This window comes from Oncorhynchus keta, unplaced genomic scaffold (assembly GCF_023373465.1).
Source record: "Oncorhynchus keta strain PuntledgeMale-10-30-2019 unplaced genomic scaffold, Oket_V2 Un_contig_24277_pilon_pilon, whole genome shotgun sequence".
Taxonomy (NCBI): Eukaryota; Metazoa; Chordata; class Actinopteri; order Salmoniformes; family Salmonidae; genus Oncorhynchus; species Oncorhynchus keta.
This window is the reverse complement of record NW_026283811.1, coordinates 483-11,639: the sequence shown is the minus strand read 5'-3', so window position 1 is coordinate 11,639 and position 11,157 is coordinate 483. Positions and strand designations below refer to the sequence as shown.

Sequence of the window (11,157 nt, the reverse complement as noted above, 5' to 3'; positions counted from 1 at the left end):
ATGCAAATCTAATGCTAATAGTAGGAACTGGAACTGATTACATGATTACATGATGTCTGTGCCGCGATCAGTAAATACCATTATACCAACAGATTTGGTATATGACCCAAGCAGGAATCAAACCCACGACCCTGGCATTGCTAGTTCAATGCTAATGGTGGATTAATATGCTGTGTTGATTTTCAAAGAAAGTTTAGAAAGCTAACGCTAACACATCCATTAACTTTAACTGGTAATGCTAATGAATGCTAATTTCCTTCCGGATACAGGAACACGCATCACGTCCTTCTCCCAGGCTGACCTGACCTCCCGCAGTGTCCAGTATGTTCACACCAGCGAAGAAGAGAAGCATGCGGACCAGTTCTCCTTCATCGTGTCTGACGGCGCTAACGAGGTACACACACGTGCACGCAAGGACACACGTGCACACACATGGTCACACACATGTTTTGTTCTTTTATCCTCACACACACACACACACACACACACACACACACACACACACATACACACACACACACACACACACACACACACTCACACACACACACACACACACACACACGCTCACACACAAACGCCCACACACATACACACACACACACACACAAACACACACACACACACACACACGCTCACACACACACGCCACACACACACACACACAAACACACACACACGCCCACACACACACGCACACACACAGAACAGCAGAAGCAGTCAGCCAACCGGCCTTCACTATTGGCTGACCACTGTGTGTAACAGGTTATCGGGCCGTGTCACTATTGGCTGACCGCTGTGTGTAACAGGTTATCGGGCCGTGTCTCTATTGGCTGACCTCTGTGTGTAACAGGTTATCGGGCTGTGTCTCTATTGGCTGACCGCTGTGTGTAACAGGTTGTCGGGCTGTGTCTCTATTGGCTGACCGCTGTGTGTAACAGGTTATCGGGCCGTGTCTCTATTGGCTGACCTCTGTGTGTAACAGGTTATCGGGCCGTGTCGCTATTGGCTGACCGCTGTGTGTAACAGGTTATCGGGCCGTGTCGCTATTGGCTGACCTCTGTGTGTAACAGGTTATCGGGCCGTGTCTCTATTGGCTGACCGCTGTGTGTAACAGGTTATCGGGCCGTGTCGCTATTGGCTGACCTCTGTGTGTAACAGGTTATCGTGCCGTGTCGCTATTGGCTGACCTCTGTGTGTAACAGGTTATCGTGCCGTGTCACTATTGGCTGACCGCTGTGTGTAACAGGTTATCGGGCCGTGTCTCTATTGGCTGACCGCTGTGTGTAACAGGTTATCGGGCCGTGTCTCTATTGGCTGACCTCTGTGTGTAACAGGTTATCGGGCCGTGTCTCTATTGGCTGACCTCTGTGTGTAACAGGTTATCGGGCCGTGTCTCTATTGGCTGACCTCTGTGTGTAACAGGTTATCGGGCCGTGTCTCTATTGGCTGACCTCTGTGTGTAACAGGTTATCGGGCCGTGTCTCTATTGGCTGACCTCTGTGTGTAACAGGTTATCGGGCCGTGTCTCTATTGGCTGACCTCTGTGTGTAACAGGTTATCGGGCCGTGTCTCTATTGGCTGACCTCTGTGTGTAACAGGTTATCGGGCCGTGTCTCTATTGGCTGACCTCTGTGTGTAACAGGTTATCGGGCCGTGTCTCTATTGGCTGACCGCTGTGTGTAACAGGTTATCGGGCCGTGTCACTATTGGCTGACGGCTGTGTGTAACAGCTTATCGGGCCGTGTCTCTATTGGCTGACCTCTGTGTGTAACAGGTTATCGGGCCGTGTCTCTATTGGCTGACCGCTGTGTGTAACAGGTTATCGGGCCGTGTCTCTATTGGCTGACGGCTGTGTGTAACAGGTTATCGGGCCGTGTCTCTATTGGCTGACCGCTGTGTGTAACAGGTTATCGGGCCGTGTCTCTATTGGCTGACCGCTGTGTGTAACAGGTTATCGGGCCGTGTCTCTATTGGCTGACCTCTGTGTGTAACAGGTTATCGGGCCGTGTCTCTATTGGCTGACCGCTGTGTGTAACAGGTTATCGGGCCGTGTCTCTATTGGCTGACCGCTGTGTGTAACAGGTTATCGGGCCGTGTCTCTATTGGCTGACCGCTGTGTGTAACAGGTTATCGGGCCGTGTCACTATTGGCTGACCGCTGTGTGTAACAGGTTATCGGGCCGTGTCTCTATTGGCTGACCGCTGTGTGTAACAGGTTATCGGGCCGTGTCTCTATTGGCTGACGGCTGTGTTGTAACAGGTTATCGGGCCGTGTCTCTATTGGCTGACCTCTGTGTGTAACAGGTTATCGGGCCGTGTCTCTATTGGCTGACCTCTGTGTGTAACAGGTTATCGGGCCGTGTCACTATTGGCTGACCTCTGTGTGTAACAGGTTATCGGGCCGTGTCTCTATTGGCTGACCTCTGTGTGTAACAGGTTATCGGGCCGTGTCGCTGTTGGCTGACCTCTGTGTGTAACAGGTTATCGGGCCGTGTCTCTATTGGCTGACCTCTGTGTGTAACAGGTTATCGGGCCGTGTCACTATTGGCTGACCTCTGTGTGTAACAGGTTATCGGGCCGTGTCTCTATTGGTTGACCGCTGTGTGTACAGGTTATCGAGCCGTGTTCTATTGGCTGACCTCTATGTGTGTGGTGTTTTGTGGATCTGCAGGTCCATTCTGTTCAGTTGGTTTTGCGTCTAAACATTTGATCGGGATGTTTGCATGTAAAGTATCAGATCATCCAATCAGATCCCACTACTGTGCCCACCAGGAAATGATTGCTGTTGGGGGTTAGACTATGTTTCTGTGTATGTTGTGATGGTTGCCCTGAGGTCATTCTGTGTATGTTGTGATGGTTGCCCTGAGGTCATTCTGTGTATGTTGTGATGGTTGCCTGGAGGTCATTTCTGTGTATGTTGTGATGGTTGCCCTGAGGTCATTCTGTATGTTGTGATGGTTGCCCTGAGGTCATTCTGTGTATGTTGTGATGGTTGCCCTGAGGTCATTCTGTGTATGTTGTGATGGTTGCCCTGAGGTCATTCTGTGTATGTTGTGATGGGTGGCCCTGAGGTCATTCTGTGTATGTTGTTGTGATGGGTGGCCCTGAGGTCATTCTGTGTATGTTGTGATGGGTGGCCCTGAGGTCATTCTGTGTATGTTGTGGTGGGTGGCCCTGAGGTCATTCTGTGTATGTTGTGATGGTTGCCCTGAGGTCATTCTGGGTATGTTGTGATGGGTGGCCCTGAGGTCATTCTCTGTATGTTGTGATGGGTGGCCCTGAGGTCATTCTGTGTATGTTGTGGTGGGTGGCCCTGAGGTTATTCTCTGTGTATGTTGTGATGGTTGCCCTGAGGTCATTCTGTGTATGTTGTGATGGGTGGCCCTGAGGTCATTCTGTGTATGGTGTGATGGTTGCCCTGAGGTCATTCTGTGTATGTTTGGGGTGGCAGCGTAGCCAAGTAGTTGGAGCGTTGGACTAGTAACCTAAAGGTTGTAAGATCAAATCCTCTGAGCTGACAAGGTACAAATCTGTCGTTCTGCCCCTGAACAGGCAGTTAAACCCACTGTTCCTAGACCGTCATTGAAAATAAGAATTTATTCTTGGACTTGCCTAGTTAAAAAAAAAAAAAAAAAAATGTTGCCCTGAGGTTTCACATATCATTCTCAGTTTTAAAACACTGTGCAGTAGGTTACTGTGAAACAAGATTCATGGCCTCATCAATGTTCTGCATGGCCTCAGAGCAACGCATGGCCTCAGAGCAACTGTTCTGCATGGCCTCAGAGCAACGTCAATGTTCTGCATGGCCTCAGAGCAACTTCAATGTTCTGCATGGCCTCAGAGCAACTTCAATGTTCTGCATGGCCACTTCAATGTTCTGCATGGCCTCAGAGCAACGTCAATGTTCTGCATGGCCTCAGAGCTACTTCAATGTTCTGCATGGCCTCAGAGCAACTTCAATGTTCTGCATGGCCTCAGAGCAACTTCAATGTTCTGCATGGCCTCAGAGCACCTTCAATGTTCTGCATGGCCTCAGAGCAACTTCAATGTTCTGCATGGCCTCAGAGCTACTTCAATGTTCTGCATGGCCTCAGAGCAACGTCAATGTTCTGCATGGCCTCAGAGCAACTTCAATGTTCTGCATGGCCTCAGAGCAACTTCAATGTTCTGCATGGCCTCAGAGCAACTTCAATGTTCTGCATGGCCTCAGAGCAACTTCAATGTTCTGCATGGCCTCAGAGCTACTTCAATGTTCTGCATGGCCTCAGAGCAACTTCAATGTTCTGCATGGCCTCAGAGCAACTTCAATGTTCTGCATGGCCTCAGAGCAACTTCAATGTTCTGCATGGCCTCAGAGCAACTTCAATGTTCTGCATGGCCTCAGAGCAACTTCAGTGTTCACCACTGGCCTCCAGGCAACTTCAATGTTCTGCATGGCCTCAGAGCAACTTCAATGTTCTGCATGGCCTCAGAGCAACTTCAATGTTCTGCATGGCCTCAGAGAGCAACTCAATGTTCTGCATGGCCTCAGAGCAACTTCAATATTCTGCATGGCCTCAGAGCAACTTCAATGTTCTGCATGGCTCAGAGCAACTTCAATATTCTGCATGGCCCCTCAGAGCAACGTCAATGTTCTGCATGGCCTCAGAGCAACTTCCAATGTTCTGCATGGCCTCAGAGCAATTCAATGTTCTGCATGGCCTCAGAGCAACTTCAATGTTCTGCATGGCCTCAGAGCCTCAACTTCAATGTTCTGCATGGCCTCAGAGCAGCTTCAATGTTCTGCATGGCCTCAGAGCAACTTCAATGTTCTGCATGGCCTCAGAGCAACTTCAATGTTCTGCATGGCCTCAGAGTAACTTCAATGTTCTGCATGGCCTCTGAGCAACTTCAATGTTCTGCATGGCCTCAGAGCACCGTCAATGTTCTGCATGGCCTCAGAGCTACTTCAATGTTCTGCATGGCCTCAGAGCAACTTCAATGTTCTTCATGGCCTCAGAGCAACTTCAATGTTCTGCATGGCCTCAGAGCAACTTCAATGTTCTGCATGGCCTCAGAGCAACTTCAATGTTCTGCATGGCCTCAGAGCAACTTCAATGTTCTGCATGGCCTCAGAGCAACTTCAATGTTCTGCATGGCCTCAGAGCAACTTCAATGTTCTGCATGGCCTCAGAGCAACGTTAATGTTCTGCATGGCCTCAGAGCTACGTCAATGTTGGCCTGCATGGCCTCAGAGCAACTTCAATGTTCTGCATGGCCTCAGAGCAACTTCAATGTTCTGCATGGCCTCAGAGCAACTTCAATGTTCTGCATGGCCTCAAACAGCTTCAATGTTCTGCATGGCCTCAGAGCAACTTCAATGTTCTGCATGGCCTCAGAGCAACTTCAATGTTCTGCATGGCCTCAGAGCAACTTCAATGTTCTGCATGGCCTCAGAGCTACTTCAATGTTCTGCATGGCCTCAGAGCAACGTCAATGTTCTGCATGGCCTCAGAGTTAAATCTTCAATGTTCTGCATGGCCTCAGAGCAACTTCCAATGTTCTGCATGGCCTCAGAGCAACTTCAATGTTCTGCATGGCCTCAGAGCAACTTCAATGTTCTGCATGGCCTCAGAGCAACTCAGAGCAACTCAATGTTCATGGCCTCAGAGCAGCTTCAATGTTCTGCATGGCCTCAGAAACCTCTCAATGTTCTGCATGGCCTCAGAGCAACTTCAATGTTCTGCATGGCCTCAGAGCAACTTCAATGTTCTGCATGGCCTCAGAGCAACTTCAATGTTCTGCATGGCCTCAGAGCAACTTCAATGTTCTGCATGGCCTCAGAGCACCTTCAATGTTCTGCATGGCCTCAGAGCAACTTCAATGTTCTGCATGGCCTCAGAGCAACTTCAATGTTCTGCATGGCCTCAGAGCAACTTCCAATGTTCTGCATGGCCTCAGAGCAACTTCAATGTTCTGCATGGCCTCAGAGCTACTTCAATGTTCTGCATGGCCTCAGAGCAACGTCAATGTTCTGCATGGCCTCAGAGCAACTTCAATGTTCTGCATGGCCTCAGAGCAACTTCAATGTTCTGCATGGCCTCAGAGCAACGTCAATGTTCTGCATGGCCTCAGAGCTACTTCAATGTTCTGCATGGCCTCAGAGCAACTTCAATGTTCTGCATGGCCTCAGAGCAACTTCAATGTTCTGCATGGCCTCAGAGCAACTTCAATGTTCTGCATGGCCTCAGAGCAACTTCAATGTTATGCATGGCCTCAGAGCAACTCAATGTTCTGCATGGCCTCAGAGCAACTTCAATGTTCTGCATGGCCTCAGAGCAACTTCAATGTTCTGCATGGCCTCAGAGCTACTTCAATCAGAGCAGCTTCAATGTTCTGCATGGCCTCAGAGCAACGTCAATGTTCTGCATGGCCTCAGAGCAACGTCAATGTTCTGCATGGCCTCAGAGCAACTTCAATGTTCTGCATGGCCTCAGAGCAACTTCAATGTTCTGCATGGCCTCAGAGCAACTTCAATGTTCTGCATGGCCTCAGAGCAACTTCAATGTTCTGCATGGCCTCAGAGCAACTTCAATGTTCTGCATGGCCTCAGAGCAAGCTCAATGTTCTGTATGGCCTCAGAGCTACTTCAATGTTCTGCATCAATCAATGTTCTGCATGGCCTCAGAGCAACTTCAATGTTCTGCATGGCCTCAGAGCAACTTCAATGTTCTGCATGGCCTCAGAGCAACTTCAATGTTCTGCATGGCCTCAGAGCAACTTCAATGTTCTGCATGGCCTCAGAGCAACTTCAATGTTCTGCATGGCCTCAGAGCAACTTCAATGTTCTGCATGGCCTCAGAGCAACATGGCCTCAAGCAACTGTTCTGCATGGCCTCAGAGCAACTTCAATGTTCTGCATGGCCTCAGAGCAACTTCAATGTTCTGCATGGCCTCAGAGCAACTTCAATGTTCTGCATGGCCTCAGAGCAACTTCAATGTTCTGCATGGCCTCAGAGCAACTTCAATGTTCTGCATGGCCTCAGAGCAACTTCAATGTTCTGCATGGCCTCAGAGCAACTTCAATGTTCTGCATGGCCTCAGAGCAACTTCAATGTCAGAGCAACATCTGCATGGCCTCAGAGCAACTTCAATGTTCTGCATGGGCCTCAGAGCAACTTCAATGTTCTGTATGGCCTCAGAGCAACTGCAGCCTCAATGTTCTGCATGGCCTCAGAGCAACTTCAATGTTCTGCTACTGGCCTCAGAGCAACTTCAATGTTCTGCATGGCCTCAGAGCAACTTCAATGTTCTGCATGGCCTCAGAGCAAATGTTCTTCAAGAGCAGCTTCAATGTTCTGCATGGCCTCAGAGCAACTTCAATGTTCTGCATGGCCTCAGAGCAACTTCAATGTTCTGCATGGCCTCAGAGCAACTTCACGTTCTGCATGGCCTCAGAGCAACTTCCTGAATGTTCTGCATGGCCTCAGAGCAACTTCACGTTCTGCATGGCCTCAGAGCAACTTCAATGTTCTGTATGGCCTCAGAGCACCTTCAATGTTCTGCATGGCTCAGAGCAACTTCAATGTTCTGCATGGCCTCAGAGCAACTTCCTCTTCTCTCACGTTCTGCATGGCCTCAGAGCAACTTCAATGTTCTGCATGGCCTCAGAGCAACTTCAATGTTCTGCATGGCCTCAGAGCAACTTCAATGTTCTGCATGGCCTCAGAGCAACTTCAATGTTCTGCATGGCCTCAGAGCAACTTCAATGTTCTGCATGGCCTCAGAGCAACTTCACGTGTTCTGCATGGCCTCAGAGCAACGCCAATGTTCTGTGGTATGGCCTCAGAGCTACTTCAATGTTCTGCATGGCCTCAGAGCAACTTCAATGTTCTGCATGGCCTCAGAGCAATCTCAATGTTCTGCATGGCCTCAGAGCAACTTCACGTTCTGCATGGCCTCAGAGCAACTCAATGTTCTGCATGGCCTCAGAGCAACTTCAATGTTCTGCATGGCCTCAGAGCACCTTCAATGTTCTGCATGGCCTCAGAGCAACTTCAATGTTCTGCATGGCCTCAGAGCAACTTCACTGTTCTGCATGGCCTCAGAGCAACTTCAATGTTCTGCATGGCCTCAGAGCAACTTCAATGTTCTGCATGGCCTCAGAGCAACTTCAATGTTCTGCATGGCCTCAGAGCAACGTCAATGTTCTGCATGGCCTCAGAGCTACTTCAATGTTCTGCATGGCCCTCAGAGCAACTTTCAATGTTTGCATGGCCTCAGAGCAACTTCAATGTTCTGCATGGCCTCAGAGCAACTTCAACGTTCTGCATGGCCTCAGAGCAACTTCAATGTTCTGGGTATGGCCTCAGAGCAACTTCAATGTTCTGCATGGCCTCAGAGCAACTTCAATGTTCTGCATGGCCTCAGAGCAACTTTTGAAAAATGTTGCAAACAAGGATCAAAATTCAAATGTTATTTGTCACCTGCTTCTGAGACAAGGTGTAGAGAAAGAGAGAGAGAGAGAAACAGAGAGAGAGAAAGAGAGAGAGAAAGAGACAGAGAGAGAGAGATAGAGAAACAGAGAGAGAGAAACAGAGACAGAGAGAGAGTGAGAAACAGAGAGTGAGAAACAGAGAGAGAGACAGAGAGAGAGAAACAGAGAGACAGAGAGAGAGAAACAGAGACAGAGAGAGAGAAACAGAGAGAGAGAGAGAGAAACACAGAGAGACAGAGAGAGAGAAAAACCGAGAGAGAGACAGAGAGACAGAGAGAGAAACAGAGAGACAGAGAGAGAGAAACAGAGAGAGAGAGAGAGAAACACAGAGAGACAGAGAGAGAGAAACAGAGAGAGAGAAACAGAGAGAGAAACAGAGAGAGAAACAGAGAGAGAAACAGAGAGAGAGAGACAGAGAGAGAAACAGAGAGAGAAACAGAGAGAGAGAGAAACAGAGAGAGAGAAACAGAGAGACAGAGACAGAGAGAGAGAGACAGAGAGAGAGAGACAGAGAGAGAGAGAGAAACAGAGACAGAGAGAGAGAGACAGAGAGAGAGAGCGAAACAGAGACAGAGACAGAGAGAGAGAAATATTGACATATTGACAATAAATACACAGTGAAATAACAAACAAAAATAATGAGTAAAAATAACATGGCTATATACAGGGATTACAAGTACCGAGTCGATGTGCAGGGGTACGAGGTAATTGAGGTACATACTGGAGGTATATTTACTTTACCCCTTAAAGTGACATGGCAACATGATAGATAATAGACAGTAGCAGCAGCATGTGTGTGTGTGTGTGTGTGTGTGTGTGTGTGTGTGTGTGTGTGTGTGTGTGTGTGTGTGTGTGTGTGTGTGTGTGTGTGTGTGTGTGTGTGTGTGTGTGTGTGTGTGTGTGTGTGTGTGTGTGTGTGTGTGTGTGTGTGTGTGTGTGTGTGTGTGTGTGTGTGTGTGTGTGCATAGAGTCAATGCAAGAGAGTTCAGGGTCCAGACCTGGTACTGCTTGCCTTGCAGTAGCAGAGAGAACAGTGTATTGTTTGGGTGGACACCGCCTGGTATAGAGGTCCTGGATGGCAGGGAGCTAAAGCCCCAGTGATGTACTGGGCTGTACCCTCTGTAATGCCTTGCTAATAATATTTACTGTCGACCAGCAACTACCTGTATTAACCTTGTCTTTAGGTAGATAACAGTATTCTGTATGGTGTCTTCAGGTAGATAACAGTGTTCTGTACGGTGTCTTCAGGTAGATAACAGTGTTCTGTACGGTGTCTTCAGGTAGATAACAGTGTTCTGTATGGTGTCTTCAGGTAGATAACAGGTGTCTTTAGGTAGATAACAGTGTTCTGTACGGTGTCTTCAGGTAGATAACAGTGTTCTGTATGGTGTCTTCAGGTAGATAACAGTGTTCTGTATGGTGTCTTCAGGTAGATAACAGTGTTCTTGTATGGTGTCTTTAGGTAGATAACAGGTGTCTTCAGGTTGATAACAGGTGTCTTTAGGTAGATAACAGTGTTCTGTACGGTGTCTTTAGGTAGATAACAGTGTTCTGTATGGTGTCTTCAGGTAGATAACAGTGGTGTCTTCAGGTAGATAAGTGTTCTGTATGGTGTCTTTAGGTAGATAACAGTGTTCTGTATGGTGTCTTTAGGGAGATAACAGTGTTCTGTACGGTGTCTTTAGGTAGATAACAGGTGTCTTCAGGTAGATAACAGGTGTCTTCAGGTAGATAAGTGTTCTGTACGGTGTCTTCAGGTAGATAACAGTGTTCTGTATGGTGTCTTTAGGTAGATAACAGTGTTCTGTATGGTGTCTTTAGGTAGATAACAGGTGTCTTCAGTTAGATAACAGGTGTCTTCAGGTAGATAACAGGTGTCTTCAGGTAGATAAGTGTTCTGTACGGTGTCTTCAGGTAGATAACAGTGTTCTGTATGGTGTCTTTAGGTAGATAACAGGTGTCTTCAGTTAGATAACAGGTGTCTTCAGGTAGATAACAGTGTTCTGTATGGTGTCTTCAGGTAGATAACAGTGTTCTGTATGGTGTCTTAGGTAGATAACAGTGTTCTGTATGGTGTCTTCAGGTAGATAACAGTGTTCTGTATGGTGTCTAGGTAGATAACAGTGTTCTGTATGGTGTCTTCAGGTAGATAACAGTGTTCTGTATGGTGTCTAGGTAGATAACAGTGTTCTGTATGGTGTCTTCAGGTTGCCCAGACGTTCTACATCACCATCCGGCCGGTGGATGACTCCCTCCCCCTGCTGGTGGTTCCTGGGATGAGGGTTCAGGAGGGGGTCAGGAAGACCATCACTGAGTTTGAACTGAAGGCCACCGACGCTGACACAGAGGTAGGCTGGCAGACTGTCCAGTCACTACACACACCTCACTACTCAGACACAGACAGAGAAGTAGTCTGGCCGGTCATTACACTGATACTATTAGACAGAGGTAGACTGGCTGGTCATTACTGTTAGACAGAGGTAGACTGGCTGGTCATTACTGTTAGACAGAGGTAGACTGGCTGGTCATTACTGTTAGACAGAGGTAGACTGGCAGGTCATTACTATTAGACAGAGGTAGACTAGCTGGTCATTACTGTTAGACAGAGGTAGACTGGCTGGTCATTACTGTTAGACAGAGGTTGACTGGCTGGTCATTACTGTTAGACAGAGGTAGACT

At 48.1% G+C, this 11,157-nt stretch overlaps 1 protein-coding gene across 1 annotated transcript; it reads left to right on the top strand.

Moving 5' to 3' along the window:
- Positions 1 to 241: 241 nt before the first annotated feature.
- LOC127921981 (extracellular matrix organizing protein FRAS1-like) lies at positions 242 to 10,841 on the top strand (the record flags this gene model as incomplete). The annotated part of the gene is made up of 2 exons (XM_052505593.1): positions 242 to 394; positions 10,686 to 10,841. Coding segments are annotated over exons 1-2 (309 nt in total), but the record flags the coding sequence as incomplete, so codon positions are not given.
- Between the last annotated feature and the right edge of the window lie 316 nt (positions 10,842 to 11,157).